Source organism: Jaculus jaculus, chromosome 4 (genome assembly GCF_020740685.1).
Source record: "Jaculus jaculus isolate mJacJac1 chromosome 4, mJacJac1.mat.Y.cur, whole genome shotgun sequence".
NCBI lineage: Eukaryota > Metazoa > Chordata > Mammalia > Rodentia > Dipodidae > Jaculus > Jaculus jaculus.
Window position 1 is genome coordinate 60682001 of NC_059105.1, and position 19467 is coordinate 60701467.

Genomic DNA, 19467 nt, shown 5'->3' on the forward strand with positions numbered 1-19467 from the left:
ATCAAAACACTGGAAAGAATAGGCATAGCAGGTTTATATCTCAATGCAATTAAAGGAGATATATATATATATATATATATATATATATATAGAGAGAGAGAGAGAGAGAGAGAGAGAGAGAGAGAGATAGAGATAGAGATAGAGATAGAGATAGAGATATATATATATATATATATATATATATATATATATATATATATATCTCCTAAAGCTCAAATAATACTTAATGGGGAAACACTCAAAGAGTTCCCACTGAGATCGGGAACAAGACAGAGGTGCCTACTCTCACCACTGCTCTTCAACATAGTACTAGAAGTACCATCTCAAGCAATAAGACAAGGGAAAGAAATAAAAGGGATTCAAATTGGAAAGGAAAAACTCAAGTTAGCCCTATTTACAGTTGAGATTATCCTATATATAGGTGGCCCTAAAGTCTCCATCTCAAAACTTCTAAAGGTGATAAATTCCTTCAGCAAAGTGTCAGGATACAAAATCAAAGCACAAAAATCAGTAGCTTTTGAAGCCAGGTATGGTGGCGCATGCCTTTAATTCCAGCACTTGGGAGGCAGAGGTAAGAGGATCACCATGAGTTCGAGGCCACCCTGAGACTACATAGTGAATTCCAGGACAGACTGAGCTAGAGTGAGACCCTACCTTGAAAAATCAGAAAAGAAAAAAAAAAATCAGTACCTTTTCTATATACAAAGGACAAATATACAGAGAAAGAAATCAGTGAGGCTGGCCCAATTTCAACAGCAACAAAAATTTAAATATCCTGAAATAACACTAACCAAGGATATGAAAGACCTACATAATAAAAACACAAAAAACTCAAGAAAGAAATCAAGGAGGACTTGAGAAGATGGAAAGACCTCCCATGCTCCTGGATAGGTATAATTAATATTGTAAAAATGGCAATTCTACCAAAAGCAATAAACAGATTAAAGGCAGTATCAATAAAATACCAGCATCATTCTTCACAGAGATGAAAAGATGATCTCATAATTCATATGGAATGGTAGAAGGCCTCAGATATCCAAACATATCCTCAGCAAAAGAAACACCTCTGGTGGTATCACCATACCCAATTTAAAACTATATTACAAAGCCATAGTGACAAAAGCAGCATGGTACTGGAGTAATAAAAACAGAAACATAGACCAATGGAACAGAATTGAAGACCCAGACCTTAGGGCAAGCAACTACAGCTGCTTGATCTTTGACAAAGGTGTCAATAATGTAAACTGGAGAAAAGACAGCATCTTCAAATGGTGTTGGACAAATTGGAAGACCATATGCAGAAAAATGAAATTAGACCCACTTACTTTGCCATTCATAAAAATCAAATCCAAATGGATTAAAGACATCAATATAAAACCTGAAACTATTCAAGTATTGGATGAAAATATAAGAGGAACTCTCCACAATATAGGATTGGGGAAAGACTTCCTGAACAAAACCCCAGTAGCCCAATAAATTAAACAAGCCCTCAACCAATGGGATCACATGAAGCTAAAAAGCTTTTGCTCAGACAAACATACCATAAGCAGAACCAATAGATTACCCATGGAATGGGAGAATATCATCGCCAGCTATAACACTGACAGAAGCATAATGCCGAGAATCTACAAAGAACTCAAAAAAGCTAAATAAAAGAAAAACCAACCCACTCCAAAAGTGGGGCAAAGAACTGTATAGAGAGTTCTCAGAAGACGAATTACAAATAGCTAACACACACATATGAAAATGTTCAACATCCCTAACCATTAAGGAAATGAAAATTAAAACAAATATGAGAGTCCACCTTACTCCAGTAAGTATAGAAAACATTGAAAAATCAAATGAAAATAAATGTTGGCAAGGCTGTGGAGAAATAGGAACACTCATTCACTGTTGGTGGGAATGTAAGCTGGTACAACCACTATGGAAATCAATATGAAGACTCCTGAAAAGGACGGATATAAAGTTACCAACAGGCCCTGTTATTCCCTACTGGGCATTTACCCTAACAGCTCCACATCTTAGTCCAGACACTTGCTCAGCCATGTTTATAGCTGCTCAATTCATAATAGCTAAGAACTAGAATTAATCCAGGTGTCCACCATTGGATGAATGGATAACCAAGATGGGGTATATCTACACAATGGAATTCTACTCAGCATTAAGAAAAAATGACACATTGAAATTTGTAGAAAAATGGTCATACTTGGAACAGATCATTGTAAGTGAACTCACAATCACAAAAAGACAATTATCACATGGTCTCACTCATCTGCAGTTCCTAACCAGATAAACCCGAATTGCTAACAAACATGAATGGCATCTTGAGTTTTGGACAACAGGGAGGATAAGGAATAAGGGAAGGGCAAGGTTTGGGGTGACAAAAAACTGAATCCATATTCAACTGGTACCATAGAATCCTATATCCTGGAAGTGAGACTAAAAGGTGGAACCCTCAAGAGGAGCTTAGGGGGAGCACCAGAACCGACGGTCCCTGGAGAGGGTGAGACTAAGCCTAACCTTAAACTTCTCCGGTTTCTCTTTCTTCTCTGTCTTTTTCTTTTCCCTTGGCATTGGCCTGCAATTCCCTATACCAGGATGTAGTTTACATCCACAATGAGATATTGATCAAAGAGATATTCTAGGTCTTCCAAAACAAACAAGATAGGCTTCTGTCAGAGCACTTGATTACCCACCAAAGGTTAATGGTAAGACCCTACTGCTGAAGACACCACACACTGTCAGCAGGAACCATGGAGAGAACTGGTTGGAATCAGGAAGAGAGCCAGTCCCCAGACAATAGCCCATCTAGTGCTGGCTGGTGCTACATGACCTACCGAGGGAAAGTAACCAACATCTGTCCAAGCAACTCAAAGTCTAAGCGACTTAGAAGCAAACAACTAGACATGATGCTCACACAAGTGCCATAGTGGCACACAGCCATAGTGGGCAACCAACTGCTCTTGGATTGGCTAACAGATCTGCTCAGTGGAAAGGAAACCATATCTGGAACTGGGAAACAAATCAGAATCATATCCAGATAATGATTTTGCTTCCCAATGTCAAGCTTCCACTAATCTTGGCATATAAGAGTGTCTACACCCTTTAACTTCTTTCTAAATTAATAACTATTATCTCATTTAACTGGTGCTGACTTCACTCTCCATTGGAGAATCTGCTTCTCTTTTCAGATGGAAGCTAGACCTGAGGAGATAAATGACCCAGCACATTTAATCCCAGCCTCAGCTGAAACCACAGAGGAATTGGGGAAATGAGCAAGACTGTTGCTTTCTTAGTTAAGATATCAGCACAAGGGTGATGGAGGAAGATATTGAGGACACTCAACACCTACAAAACCAGAGATCCTGAGGCTCCTAAGAGCCCATCACTGAAGTAGACTTAAAATGTACCCAACATGGCTTAGAGAATTTTGCAGAAGAGAAGGTAGAAAGATTGTTAGACCCACAAGTTGGGACATTTTGCACAGAGACATTGCCTCTCCCTTATAACTGACTACTGCCCCCATAATACATGGCCCACAATCCCCATGGGATTGATCTGCATCCCCAATGAGGAAGGCCTCTTCAAAAAAAGGGCAGGGAGGGGAAAGGATGGTACCAACATTGATGTTTACATACAAAATATGTCCATATCGAATAAAAATCAATTAAAAAAAGAAAAAGTTGGCCTCAACCTAGGTAGAGGCAAGGACTGACACCCAAAAGTTGTTCTCTGACCTCCAATTGCATGCTGTTCAATGTGTGCACATATTCTCATATATGAATATGCACTACCACCACAAAAACAATAACAAAAGATTTAGCCTCCATCTTTGCAGGCACCACCGATTTTCAGATCAGATTACTGTGTCTCTCTGCCATGAGAGCTGTGTTCATGGCTCAGTTTCCTAATTTGCAGGACCACTGAAATTCTATATATACCCAGAATTTAAATTTTAGTGCTCAAGACTAGGAGTGATTTAAATTGCAGGATAGCTTAATAGGAGATGCTTGATTTTTTTTTTCCTCTAAAAACGTAAGAATTTTTATTTGAGATTAAGTTATATTTATATAACTCAAAGGCAGAAACAGGTTTTATATTCATAAAAGAGATATCTATGTTTCAGAGTAGCAGTTTGACTCTTCCATTGAACAAAGCTATCTGCCAGAGATGTTCCTGGGCCTCAGTCTAAAGAGACACACTCCAGCCCAGTGCTTACATATGTTGGGACATGTTCCTGATTGTGCAAGAAGAAGAGACTTGGGCTGGAGAGATGGCGTAGCAGTTAAGTACTTGCCTGTGAAGCCTAAGGACCCCAGTTCGAGGCTCGATTCCCCAGGACCCACGTTAGCCAGATGCACAAGGGGGCGCACGCATCTGGAGTTGGTTTGCAGTGGCTGGAAGCCCTGGCGCGCCCGTTCCCCCCCCACCCCTCCGTTCTTCTCCCTGTCACTCTCAAATAAATAAATAAAAATAAACAAACAAAAAAACTTTAAAAAGAGACTTGTTTTGACAATCTGCTCTACATAAGGAAAAATGACACACATTTTTCACTTTCTGCTTTTTCTTGGAGCCTTTTTGCATATAATGAAAAGACATAGATAGCAGACGCTGCTATCATCAGACCAGGTATTTTGTCACCAGCCCATGGTCCTGCTGTCTCACTGCTGAGGATGGCCTTCAGGTGTCACCAGTGGGTGAGAGCTGACAGGGCTGCTGCTGGCTTTGAAATGCACTGCTCTGTGTAATAGGCAGGAGGAAGTTTAAACACTCATGTGTTACAGTTGACCTTCACCATCAACAAGACTAGATTGAGAATCTCCTAGGAAACATGCCTCTGACCCAGAGAGGATCGACTGAGGAACCAAGACCCACCCTGAATGTGGGTTGCGCTATTTTGTAGACTGTGGTTCCCAGATGGAACAAAAAGCAGAAGGTGCGCTGAGCACCAGAGTTTTTCTCTCTGCTTCCTGGCTACGCACACAATGTGAGCAGCTGCCTCACAATCACGGGAGGTGGGGAGGACGTGGCTTCCCTCCTCTGATGGACGGTATCCCCTAAAATTGTGAGCCAAGAGATGGGAGTGGTAGGATTCTTCCCTAACATGTGCAAGGTGGTGGGTTCAATCCCCAGTACAACTAAAAACAAACAGATGAGCAATTTAGTTATCTTAAAAATGGTCAGCAAGCTGGGTGTGGTGGTGCACGCCTTTAATCCCAGCACTCAGGAGGCAGAGGTAGGAGAATTGCCATGAGTTTGAGGCCACCCTGAGACAACTCCATAGTGAATTCCAGGTCAGCCTGGGCTACAGTGAGACCCTACCTCAAAAAACCATGAGAAAAAAAAGTTAGCCAAAATAAATTCTTCTTCCCTTAAGTTGCTTCTTGTCAGGTATTTGGTCACAGTGGCAAGAAAAGTTACTAACACATTTGTATAACGGGAATCTTGTGTAATTATTAAGAATCATGATGCTGAATTCAGACTTGATAAAAACGGGCAAGAATATTAACTATCAGCCTTATAACTTATTTTTAAGTTTACCTTACTTATGATCTCTGAGCTTCAGTGAACTGAGTCATTAAAAGGAATCACTGGTATTTTCTCTTGATTTTTTCATTAAATGAAAAAGACTGACTCATTCAAGCACTAACAAGACCTAATCTGGGGAGGGAGCCATGACAGTTCACGCCCAGGAAATGCCATTGGTGGGAATCATGCACTATATCCTTGTATTCATTTTTTAAAACTATACTATTTTTATTTATTTATTTGAGAAAGAGAGAAAGGCAGGGAGAGTGAGAAAGAGAGAAAATGGGTGTTCCAGAGCCTCTAACTGCAAAAAACAAAAACAAAAACAAACTCCAGGCACATGCGCCATTTTGTGCACCTGGCTTCACGTGGGTCCTGGGGAATCAAACCTGCATCATTCAGCTTTGCAGAAAAGTAAGTCACCTCTCCAGCCCAATAACCTTGTATTCTTAAAGCCACGATGTCTACTCTCGCTCAAAAAAAATTAAATAAAAGTTTTTAAATCAGGCATGATACTGCATGCCTTTAATCCAGCACTCAAGAGGCTGAGACAGGAGGATCACTGTGAGTTTCAGGCTTGCTTGGGCTACAGAGTTCTAGGTCAGCCTGGGCCAGAGTGACACTCTACTTCAAAAATGACTAAGTACATCAGGGAAATGCAGATTAAAACTACATTGAGATTCCATCTCACTCCTGTCAGATTGGCTACCATCATGAAAACAAATGATCATAAATGTTGGCGGGGATGTGGAAAAAGAGGAACCCTCCTACACTGCTGGTGGGAATGCAATCTGGTCCAGCCATTGTGGAAATCAGTGTGGAAGTTCCTAAAATAGCTAAAAGATTGATCTACCATATGACCCAGCTATAGCACTCCTAGGCATATATCCAAAGGACTCATCTCATTCCTTAGAAGTACGTGCTCAACCATGTTTATTGCTGCTCAATTTATAATAGCTGGGAAATGGAACCAGCCTAGATGTCCCTCAACTGATCAGTGGATAATGAAGATGTGGCACATTTATACAATGGAGTTCTACTCAGCGGTAAACAAAAATGAAGTTATGAAATTTGCAGAAAAATGGATGGACCTGGAAAGGATTATATTAAGTGAAGTAACCCAGGCCCAGAAAGCCAAGCGCCACATGTTCTCTTTCATATGTGGATCCTAGCTACAGATGATTGGGCTTCTGCGGGAGAAGGAAAATACTTGGTAGCAGAGGTCAGTAAGTTAAAAAGGAGGCAGGAAGGGAGGAGGATACTTAATAGGTTGATATTGTATATATGTAATTACAATGATTGTAATGGGGAGGTAATATGATGGAAAATGGAATTTCAAAGGGGAAAGTGTGGGGGTGGGGAGGGTGGGAATTACCATGTGATTTTTTTTTATAATCATGGAAAATGTTAATAAAAATTTTTTAAAAAATGACTAAGTAAAATCTGAAAATGAAGCCACAATGTCTGATTTTCTGAGATATCTCGATAACAATACTGTTGCAGTCAGGTTTGCATTGCTAATAGAAATCACCCAACCAAGAGTAGCTTGTGGGAAAAAGAGGTTTATTTAGGCTTATAGGCTCGAGGAGAAGCTCCATGATGGCAGGGGGAAAGGATGGCATGAGCAGAAGGTGGACATCACCCCCTGGCCAACATAAGGTGGACAATAGCAACCGTAGAGTATGCCAAACACTGGCATGGGGAAATAGGCTATAACACTGTGGTAGTTTGATTCAGGTGTCCCCCATAAACTTAGGTGTTCTGAATGCTAGCTCCCCAGCTGATGGATATTTGGGAATTAATGCCTCCTGGAGAGAGTGTATTGTTGGGGGCGGGCTTATGGGCTTCATAGCCAGTTTCCCCATGCCAGTGTTTGGCACATCCTCCTGTTGCTGTGGTCCACCTTATGTTGGCCAGGGGATGATGTCCACCCTCTGCTCATGCCATCGTTTTCCCCTGTTATCATGAAGCTTCCCCTTGAGCCTTTAAGCCAAAATAAATCTCTTTTTCCCAGAAACTGCTCTTGGTTGGGTGATTTTTACCAGCAATGCAAACCGGACTGCAACAAACACCCATAAGCCCATCCCCAACAGATAGAAATAAAAATAATCATTTGCTCCAAATAGGAATCTTGTTTTCAAACGCAGATTCTTGGGCCTGATCCCAGAATTACATAAGCTGCCTTTACACGTATGTTGTATTTCTCTTTCAGACATGTTGTACTTTAAAAACAATTTCAAGAGAGATGACTCAGCAGTTAAGATGCTTGCCTTAAGGACCCATGTTCAAGTCTCTAGATCCCACGTAAGCCAGATGCACAAAGGTGAGACAAGCACAAGGTCACACATGCCCACTAGGTGGCGCAGCACTCAGAGTTTGACTGCAGTGGCTAAGGCCCTGGCACATCAATATTCTCTCTCTCTGTAAAAAAAAAAAAATCTTCAAAAGTATAAAATAATTATGAAAACGACACAATAAATGCAGTCAATGAGTTGCAAACTTAGTAAGTCAATTAGATATGGTCACCATAAAATGAAGACCATGACTGAGTGGGAAAGTACCCTGTTTTTAAATGAAAGAGTTACCTCCCACTCCACCAGTGCTCCCCCATCTCTGCCTTTGTCTAATAGCCTTTTCTTCATGAGCCTCCACCAAGTCCACTCTTAGGGACAAGCAGAAGGATTTGTATTCTCTCTGCTGTCTTGTGACCCCAAAGCTATTCCCCTTCTACTCCCAGTATCAGTTTATGAGACTTGCAACTCTCTCAACTCTCTCTCCTTGCTGTCACCCTGACTTCATTATTCCATTCAGCAATCCAGGCCTCTGGAGCCTGGTGCACAGTCTTCCCTCATTCCAACTCCGCATTCACTTCTTTAAACATCTCCTGAGCACAGCACACACACGGTAAGGACGAGATCCCAGGGAGCCATTACTGAACAAAAGAAAGCCCATTTCCAGGGAGGGTGCTCTCCAGTGGCAAGGAAGCAAATATACACATAAAAAGATCAACATCAAATCAAATAGATGACATGCCAGGTGGCAATCAAACCCAGCTGTGTGGTCAGTAGTGATAAGGACAAGTACAGAAGGGAAAAACAGGCTACCCCACAAGGACACATTTGAACACTGAGCAAAGTGTGAGAGGAAGCCTGAGCTAGCTGGAGAAAGGCCCAGCTAGGCTAAGGTGACTGAAATGACAATGATCCTGAGGTGGGAACATATTTGTCATATCTTGGGAATATGCTGGAAGGACCCAAGTGAAGGAGACCACAGTAGAGATGAGAACAGAGAGCTAGGCAGGGCCAGATTATGAACAACCTCATAGACCATGTTTGGCAATTCAATGTTTCCTGGAGGGAGATTGGGCCAGGAGGGCTTGATGCCGAAGGGAAGCTTTGGGAGCACTGACCGCTTCGTTAAGAACGCTCTTGCCGAGCATGGTGTCACATACTTTTCATCCCCGTACTTGGGAGGCAGAGGTAGGAGGACTGCTGGGAGTTCAAGACCACTCTGAGACTACACAGTGAATTCCAGGTCCACATAGGCTCAAGTGAGACCCTCCTTGAAAAACCAAAAGAAAAAAAGAAAAGAAATGCTCAATCTGATGGGCAAGGGTAGAAGAAGAAGGGTAGACAGAAAATGTGGCAATAGTCTTGGCGAGGAAGGACGGTGACTCAAAGCAGACCAAAGGGGGAAGAGGTAGTAGGCAGAGGTGGATTCCAGGGGCATAGTAAATGAAAAGTCAACAGGGTTCTCCAATGGTTTGGGAGTCGGGCATGAGAGAAAGAGAAGATATGTCCTGGAGTTCAGAGATATATCTATTGAAAAATAGTTGTCATTTTCTGAGAACGAACTGAGAAGGAGCAGATTTGAGAGGGGAACTATGAGTTTGAGTTTGGACACATTAAAATGACTCCTTAGCATCCCAGTTGATCTTCCTGGTAAATCAAATATCACTGCAGCAGGTCTACTGACATCCGGGATCAAGGATCAGAAATTCATATCTTTCAGGAGCCAGACAGTCAATATAAGCAAGCACTGAAGTCAATAAGGACAGGTGAGGACTGTGGCCTATCAGGAAATTAATGACCCATCTAAACCAGGAGTCACCAATAAGCCCAATCTAGTGTTACCACTTAACATCTGGGCTCAGTGTTGTCCCTAGGTCCTCTAATTATTTTTTAAATTGTATTTTCTTTATTTGAGAGAGAGAGAGAGAGAGAGGGAGAGAATGGCTGCACCAGGGCCTCCAGCCATTGCAAATGAACCCCAGACACAAACACCTCCTTGTGCCTCTGGCTTAGGTGGGTCCTGGGAAATCAAACCTTTGGCTTTGCAGTTAAATGCCTTAACTGCTAAGCCATCTCTCCAGCTGGGTCCTCTAATTTTTTTTTTTTTTTATTTGAGAGCAACAGACAGAGAGAAAGGGGCAGAGAGAGAAAGAGAATGGGCACACCAGGGCCTCCAGCCATGGCAAACAAATTCTAGACACATGCGCCCCCTTGTGCATCTGGCTAAAACAGGTGCTGGGGAATGAAGCCTTGAACCAGGGTCCGTAGGCTTCACAGGCAAGCGCTTAACCGCTAAGCCATCTCTCCAGCCCTGGTCCTCTCATTTTTAATAGCAAGAATCATCTGGATTTTCAACAACCAGAAAAAAGAAAGGTTTCAGAATCTACTAAATTCTAGAAGTACTTGGTGGTTGAGATTTTCTTCAAAACTAGTCAGTAATCTGAATTTATTAATGTATACCAATCACAAAGAGATGTTTAGTATTTCTCTTAATTTACTTAACAGGAGAACTCTTCATAGCTCTCCAGGGACACCCTCTGTCCCCTACTTTGGGAAATGCTGATTTATGAGATGCTTAATTAACTCCTTTGTTTCCTGTGAACCTTTTATAACATGTATTTAGGGCAGCTGGCCACGCCTACACTGGGGCAATTTTGCTAGATGTTGTATTATCTTGTATCAGACTTAAGTGAAACTGAACCGAAATGATCACCAAAGTTTTCTAACTTGTTACATGCTACGTGGAGTCTTGACTCTATCGATGGGGAAGAAACACTTCATGAAAAACTGGGCACTGAGTTACTTCATGTCCACCCTTCTCCTTTTATCTACATCACTCAGTGACAAGAAGGGCAGCCAACTGCTGTTCTACATGGATGTTCATTATCCATGAGGAAGAAAGGAAAGAGAGCACAAACAAGTCTACAATGGAAAATTTGTACTAAGAAGACAAAATTAATTTGTTATAGGTCTTTAAACTATCCTCTGCTAAAAGGGTTCACATTATAAGGCAGAAAATCAATAAGCAAAAAAGTCAGTAATAGAAAATGTTAAATATTGCTTGAAATTCTATGCAAAATTCAGAAAAAGTCAAAGTGGATTGAGTGGCCAGTGCCAGTGCTTCAAGAGCCAGTCCTTGGCAGCTGGGAGACATCAGAGGCTGAGGAAGAAGACGGGATCACCATGAAGCGGAGACAAGGTCGAGACAGAGATGGGAATGGCAGACAAGGTTACATGTGTAGAAAGTGGGCTGTGTGGCTTGACCATATCATGGTCTTCACAGATAGCAAGTAAGGAAATCTGGCTTCACTGGTGTAGGGAACAGGAAGTCTTTGAAGGCTCTGCAATAGTCAGAAAATTTGTAACAAGGTGGTCATGATGGAATTGATGAGACGGGAGTATTCTGTAGGGCCTGCAAAGAGGTGATAAGAGTCTGGGCTGTGGAGCTGACAGTGGGCATAGAAAGAAACGATATTCTGCAGGAGGAAATGATCAAAGTGAATGAACAGGTGGAAGAATCTAAAAGAAGCAAAGAGGAAGACAGAGAATGGACCTCATGGCCCTGGGAATGGTTATACTCATAACAAACTGGCTGATACACATTGATTCAAATGCCAAAGTCAGATAGTGGGACACCTAAGCAGAAATGCTTAATTGATTCAATAGTGATTTTCAAGCAGAACTTGTAAAGGACAGACAGATAATCCCAGCACTTGGGAGGCAGAGGTCGGAGGATCACCATGAGTTCGAGGCCAGCTTGAGACTAATTCCAGGTCAGCCTGAGCTCGAGTGACATCTTACCTTGAAAAGCAAAAACAAAATACTACTATATTTTTGGCTATGTGCTCTCAGGAGTCTCCCACATTTTGGCATTACAACATGACATTGTCAACAACAAACGTGGTGGGCTGTGTCCATAGCCAGCCTGGTACTGATGCGAGGCCCCTGACTGGCTCAGGAGCGGAAGGCTTGATGAGGGAAAGGACAGTAGCATGTCTCTGAACTGATCATGACTACTAGATAGGAGACACTGCAAATTGCTATTACTTTTGAAGGAGAAAAATGATTTTCGTTCCTGTTTATCTTAGCACATGGGAATTCATCCAAATTCCTTCTCCTCAGCTTACCAGTAACCAGGACGGTCATACTGTTTAGAAGTTCTGAACTTAAATCCTTAGTGTGAAGGCTAGGGATGTAGCTCAGTGTGTGGAGCACTTGCCTGGTACGCTCATAGTCCTGGGTTCAATCCTCAGCACTCCATAAGCCCAGTATGATGGTGCACACACGGAATCCAAGCATTGGGGAGGTGGAGATGAGAGGACCAGGCAGAGTGAAAGGTTGAGGTCATTCTCAGATATATAGAAATCCAAGACTAGCCGGGGCTACATTGAGACCAAGTCTCAAATAAATAAATAAATCTTGGCTAGGTGTGGTGGCACACATCTTTAATCCCAGCACTCAGAAGGGCGAGGTAGGATGATCACCATGAGTTTGAGGCCATCCTGAGAATACATAGTGAATTCCAGGTCAGTCTGAGCTAGAGTGAGACCCTACCTCAAAGGAGAAGGAAGGAAGGAGGAAGGAAGGAAGGAAGGAAGGAAGGAAGGAAGGAAGGAAGGAAGGAAGGAAGGAAGGAAGGAGGGAAGGGACGGAGGGAGGGAGGGAGGGAGAGAGGAAGGAAGGAAGGAAGGGGGGAAAAAAACCTTCAGGGAAAATGGAGAAACTGTATAAGAAGAAACAGAAGGGTAGGTAAGGGGTAGAACTGCAAACTTAGAGAGCATCTCAAGTTGTAGTAGTTATTTAATACACAAGTGTTTTGATTCACAGTTTCTAAGTTTCTTAGACTCTACAGCTGCAATGCACTAAATAGTAAACTATGGATAATCACAGATTTAGTTAAGGGCAGAACTACCTTTAAATAACAGAATATCAGTGTCTTTTCTAAACTTGGTAACAAAAGACATCAGTATCAAAAATTCTCCAAGACCCTATATTGAAAATCCCTGCCTTAGGGCCTCTGAAAGATATATACATCAGGAATCCCCAATTCTTATTCCAGGTTCTTTTGGAATTTCTTGGCAGAAATAACAGTGGGAGTATTGGGGGGGTGACTTGAGATTGAGGGTTCCCTATAAAGCAACCTCATAGCAATGCATTTCTATTGTCCAGAATGAATTCATAGCTGAACTGTCCATTTCTAGAATCACATATATGATAGACTTTTAATAACTGATGAACATCAGAGTATGTGGCTCATGCCTATGATGTCAACACTTGGGAGGCTGAGGCAGAAGGTTTTCTCTGAGTCTGAAGCTACCTTAGACTACTGCTTGAGACCTTATCTCAAAAATAATACTAATAATAACAATAATAGCTGGGTGAGATAGCATATGCCTTCAATCCCACAACTCGGGAGGCAGAGGTAGGAAGATCACTGTGAGTTTGAGGACAGACTGGGACTACAAAGTGAGGTGCAGGTCAACCTGGGCCAGAGTGAGACCTTGCCACTAAAGAAAAAAAAAATCACTAAATAATAATAATCAAAGTAATAAAATAAAGCTAAAATGTGATGTATACACTTCTAAACATAAGGCAACATGCTTTAAACATGTAACAAGGGAACACAAAGAAGTAAGGAATCCAGTAAACGTGTTCACAAAGAAAAACTTGCCAAAGGTCAGGTGTGGTGGCGTATACCTTTAATCCGAGTACTCAAGAGGCAGAGGAAGGAGGAGCGCTGTGAGTTCGAGGCCACCCTGAGACTACAAAGGGAAGTCCAGGTCAGCCTGGGCTAGAGTGAGACCCTACTTCAAAAAACAAAAAACAAAAACAAAAAAAACTTGCCAAAGGAAATTTTCCTCTAGAAGTTCACAGCCTGGGCTGGAGGGATGGCATGGTGGTGACCTGTGGTTAAGGTGCTTGCCTGCAAAGGACCCAGGTTTGATTCCCCAGGACCCACGTAAGCCAGATACACAAGACGGCACATGTGTCTGGAGTTGACTGGAGGCCCTAGTGCGCCCATTCACTCTCTCTCTATCGATCTATCTCTTTCTCTCTCTCAAATAAATAAATACAGTATTTTTTAAAAAGTTCACAGCCTAGCTGGGCATGGTGGTGCACACTTTTGATCCCAGCACTGGGGAGGCAGAGGTAGAAGACTCGCTGTGAATTCAAGGCCACCCTGAGACTATATAGCAAGTTCCAGGTCAGCGTGAGCTAGAGTGAGACCTTACCTTGAAAAACAAAACAAACAAACAAAAGAAAATGTTCACAGCCTACTGGTGCATTTCTAGTTGTACAACTAAAGTACTATCGCAAGACAGTATTACAGTGGGAAAAAAGTTCCTCTCTGACCTGTGCTGGCTGAAGACACCACCATTTTATCAACAAAGAGCACCTGTGTGATTAGTCCTCGTACATCCTGGCAGTAGAACAATCCCCTAAATAGGAATGCAGCAGCTGCCAACAAAAACAACTACAGACCTGTCTCAGATGGGACAACGGAGGCCTTACCATACGTACGCAAGGGCAGTTTGCTTCCTCTGCGTTCTTTTAAAACTTACTGAGTTCAGGGCTGGAGAGATGGCTTAGCGGTTAAACGCTTGCCTGTGAAGCCTAAGGACCCCAGTTCGAGACGTGGCTCCCCAGGACCCAGGTTAGACAGATGCACAAGGGGGTGCATGCGTCTGGAGTTCATTTGCAATGGCTGGAGGCCCTGGCGCGTCCATCCTCTCTCTCTCACACTCTCCCTCTTTCTCCCTCTGTCTGTCACTCTCAAATAAATAAATAAAGTAAAATATTAAAAAAAAAATTACTGAGTTCACACTGCTCGCAACTGACTGATACTACAATTTTATTTGTCATCTAATTCCTTAATCTGGGTCCATGGACCCTAAAAGAGGTTCAGGTTTGAAGACCAGTGTTAGCCTGACAGATGAGTCTTGTAAGGGTTCACCAGTACTTTTCCATGACCCCAAAAGAGAGAACAGCACCTTCAAGTTCCTGGTGCCGACTCGAGGTGTCCTACGTGAGAAAGACCACGTGCTTGCGGGAGCCATTCTGTCCCCTTCCTGAATTCTACAGTCTAAAAAGGGTTGTGAACAACAGAAAAGCAAGAGCTTCGTGCCTCCATCAGAGACTGATGAGTTGACCCGAGGAACAAAGGAATTCGCAATAAACCTTCAGGATGATTTAGCAGTCCCACCCTGTCCTAACGGGGCTGGGTGTGCATAAAATGACCACATGTACCTTGTACTGGGCTCCTACCTGCCTGCCCTCCCTCTGAGAGGACACTGAAGAGGAGGCACTTCTGTGGGTCGGAGTGGATGTTTTATGAGCAGGGGATATGCCCTTCTCGTCTGAACTCATCGCTGCAGTCAGCCTAGGGCCATGCACTTGAGACCATCCCAGTCTTCTCCCGATTCACAGATGACGAGGCAGCGGTTCTTCAGCTTTGTTCCATCTTGGGAATCAGGTCTGGCCAGGAAAGACAGCGTGATGCTCCTGCCTCACTTCATCTCACGAGTCAGGGAGAGCGCAGGGGTCCAAACCACCTAAACGCAAAACAAGCAGAGAGGTTTGTGGAAGTATTTCTCAAAAGAAATTAATCCAATTCTTTGGGGGGGGGGACGAATTTTTGTTAGCAAAAGGAAGAACTCTGACACAACAGGAAATACTTCTCCATATTTTAAGGTAGAGGATATACATTAACATATTCCCTTACCAACAAGGAAAATGGGAAGAAAGTATATGCTAAAATCTCATCCCTGCCTTAGAGTCTCTTTGCCTCAAGGCACTTTAAGATTTTTTTTAATATTCTGGGCTCTAATGCCAAAGTGTGTCAGCTTCTTCCTCAGTCATTTCAAGTCCCCTACCCAATGGATTAACATAAGAGCTTCATCCGTGTTTGTCTTTATCACAGATCATCTGTGTTACGTGTACATGGTTAACATAACACAAAGCAGTCAGTTACAAGTGCATCCTGAGAACCAGCTTGGGTGAAAAGCCACGGAATACACATGCTCCAGCTTGAATGTTGAATGTTGCCCAGCATTCTGTGTCAAAGGCTGGGTCGTCAAGGGGGCACTATTGGAAGATGGACAGGGGCCTTATGAGAGGTCTATAGTCAATGGGGTTACGCCCTTCAAGGGGATTATGGGTTCTTAGACCCTTCTTCTTTCTCTCTCTCTCTCTCTCTTTTTGTTCCTGGCCATGAGGTGACAAGTCTGTCATCTGTTTCCTTCCATTGCTTCTGGCGCCGCAGCTAGAAGTCTTAAAATCATCGGACCTGCCTGGTCACAGATTGGAATCTCTAAAACCATGAGCCACAAATCTTCTCTCTTTATAGTTTGATTATGTTAGATATGTTGTTACAGTTATAAAAAGCTGGTTAACACAACAAATATCCTCAGCTATTTGTACCTCGAAACTGTGGCATGGTTAAGTATGAATCTCAACCAGCAAGAGGTTTGCAAGAGTCTGTGGACTGAAATCAGCACCGAGATCTGAAGTACCTCCCTGGTTACTCAGCAAGGCATGATCGAATCACCAGTGGCCCGTATGCTCAGCATATAGACAGACAGCAATACTATGGCCAAAGAAATGCTGAGGCCAGTCACTGCAGAGCCCTGGAGACCATGTGGGCTTCCATGGCCTGAATGTATCCTCCCAAATACATATGTTGGAAAATTAATGGTCAGAGCATGAGTATTGGAAGGTAGGACCTAAAGGAATTAATGCTACTATTAGACAGAGTTTATGGGAATGGTTTTTCTCTCTGCTGTTCTTTTCCTATGAAGACATGACACTTTCTCCAGAGGACACCATATTCATGATACCATCTTGAAGGCAGAGAGACCAGATGCTAACCTGCCAGTCCTGTCATCTTGGACTTTCCGCTGGGAGATGACTCAGTCCACAAGGCACAAACATGATGACCCGAATTCAGATGCTCAACACCCATATAAAAGCTGTGGGTGCTGGAGAGATTGCTTAGTGGTTAAGGCACTGGCCTGTGAAGCCTAAGAACTCCTGTTGGAATCCTCCAGATCCCACATACAGCCAGAGGCGTGATGCAAGTGTGCAATGCCACACATGACCACCAGGGGGGCGAATGTGTCTGAAGTTCATTCACAGTGGCTAAAAGCCCTGACATGCCCATTTTCTCTCTCTCTCTCTCTCTGCATATACATACATACATACATACATATATATATATATATATACATACATACATACATACATACACACACACACACACACACACACACACACACACACACACACACACACACACACACACACATATATATATATATATATATATATATATATATATATATATATATATATATATATTTAAAGTTGTGGGTGCAGGAGGATTTCCCAGATCTGCTGGCCAGCTATTCTAGCTGAGTTGGTAAGTTCCACGTTCAGTGGGAGACCCCGTGACAAAAAGAAAAGGTGGAGAGCAATTGAAGAACGCATCTGACACCAACCTCTGGCCCGCACATATAGATGCACACACTTGCATGCAATCTGCAACCCTGACATAAAGCATGCACAGCCTCCTCATGCCACACACCCATTAAATCTAAAAAAAGAAAAGAAAAAGAAAAACACTAACTAAAGCAAAAGCATTATCATAAGGGAAAGATGACTAACACACACAAAAAGAAAGAAATGTGTGTTCTTCATACAGTGCCCAGTCTGGATAATTCTGCTACAGTAGCCCAAGTTGTCAAAGACGTAAGGTGACACGGTGGTATGTCACAATCAGATATGTGCTACAGAAGTTTGCCTGGGGAACCACGAGGTGAATGAAGTTGCAGGAAAAGATAAGGGAGGCCCTACAAGAAAGCAAGAATCAATGGACTAAAGAAGTAGCAGGCAACTCCACGTGAAGTTAGTTCTGTTTGAGATTTCGTTGGGGAGAGTTAAGCAGAGGTACACACTTAATGCAGGTCTGAAGATCAAGAAATCTCAGTTAGAGAGATAAGTCATAGAAATGAAACAAATAAGTGGGATTCATTTTGAAAACTCTGTACGTGTAAAGAAATGTTATACAAGCCTATGACTATAGTTTTAGAATTATCAGTATGATGTTACTGGATTCTCCAACCTTGACTGTATTAATTATGATCCAACAGGGTATCCTTGAAAGCGCAATCCCTAGCACTGGTTGTGGAGCTCAGTGGTAGACCACTTGTTTACGATGTGCAAGATCCCAAGTTCAATCCTTTGCACTAAAGAATCATTTTAAATCAATTAGAAAACAATCATCCCAATAATAAAGAAAAATTTTTACACACTGGGAAAACTGGATATTCTAATGACTAGTCTATAATCACCCCCTCCTTTTTTTTTTTTTTTTTAAGTTTTTTGAGGTAGAGTCTCACTGTAGCCCAGGATGACCTGGAATTCACTACATAGTCTCAGGCTGGCCTTGAACTAGCGGTGATCCTCCTGCCTCTGCCTCCCAAATGCTGGGATTAAAGGTGTGCACCACCACGTCCAGCTCTATAGTCCTTCCTTAATATTGTAAATGCACTGTGATCACAGGAAAAATAAAGGCTATTAACTCGACAAATTGGAAGATTTCTCTTGAAACAAAACCAGCCTTTCCGCAAATAGAAATGTGAAGATCCAGGAGCTCTTTAGTGGGCAGCAGTCAAGTTTCACTCCATATTGGCAAATGGCAGTTAATGAAGCCAACACCCGATAGTTGAGCATCTTCATCTAATCTTTCTGTTTCACAAAGGCAATCTAATAAGTGTGAACAAAGTTTCTGAAGCCAAGCCCTGGCACCAGCAAACAGGAAGCTTAACACTCTGATCCAAGATTTGAAGTACTTTGTTTGACAAGTAGACACAGCCAAAAAGATGATGGCTTTGTGATGTGTTCAAGTGCCCCCAAGGGATAAGGTAGAAACAAGATCAAACTCTTAGCCTTAGCAGCTGCTCAGCTCAAAAATTAATTCAGTCCAAGCTTCATCACTTCTGTTGGACTTGTTTCTTTTCCCTCCTTTCCTTCCCTTGTTTCTTTTCTTTTCTTTTCTTTTTTTTTTTTTTTTTTTTTTTTGGTTTTTTGAGGTAGGGTCTCACTCTGGCTCAGGCTCACCTGGAATTCACTATGTATTCTCAGGGTGGCCTTGAACTCACAGCGATCCTCCTATCTCTGCCTCCCAAGTGCTGGGATTAAAGGCATGCGCCACCACGCCCGGCTCCCTTGTTTCTTTTCTTTCTTCCAATTATCTGTAACATTTCCTCACGATGACACTTTGTTTTAATTTAACATGATATTTTCAGGGTAACTTACAATGGAAGGGCCACTTTTAGTCTAAATGACAATTATGAATATGTTCACCAATATAAAAAAGAGGAGCCAGGTATGGTGGCACAAGCCTTTAATCCCAGCACTCAGGAGGCAGAGGCAGGAGGATCATGGTGAGTTCAAGGCCACCCTGAGACTACAGAGTGAATTCCAGGTCAGCCTGAGCTACAGAGAGACCCTACCTTGAAAAAAAAGAAAAGAAAGAAAGAAGGGAACAGTGAATAAAGATCTAAATTTATCCCAAGATCTGATTATTATTGTAATGTCTATTAATTTAGAGCCTTTATTTTTAAACAAAAGGTTTCAAGTATCTAAT

The 19467-nt window shown here is 42.4% G+C and overlaps 1 protein-coding gene across 8 annotated transcripts in view; it reads right to left on the minus strand.

Moving 5' to 3' along the window:
• The window catches only part of Osbpl6 (oxysterol binding protein like 6), a 130292-nt gene that overhangs the window by 91202 nt on the left and 19623 nt on the right, over nt 1-19467 (minus strand). For all 8 annotated transcript variants that reach the window (XM_004660297.2, XM_045146991.1, XM_004660296.3 and 5 more), the window contains exon 2: nt 15087-15373. In XM_004660297.2, coding sequence (XP_004660354.1) covers nt 15087-15188 — 102 coding nt within the window. In that variant the 5' untranslated portion in view covers nt 15189-15373. The remainder of the gene's footprint in view (nt 1-15086; nt 15374-19467) is intronic.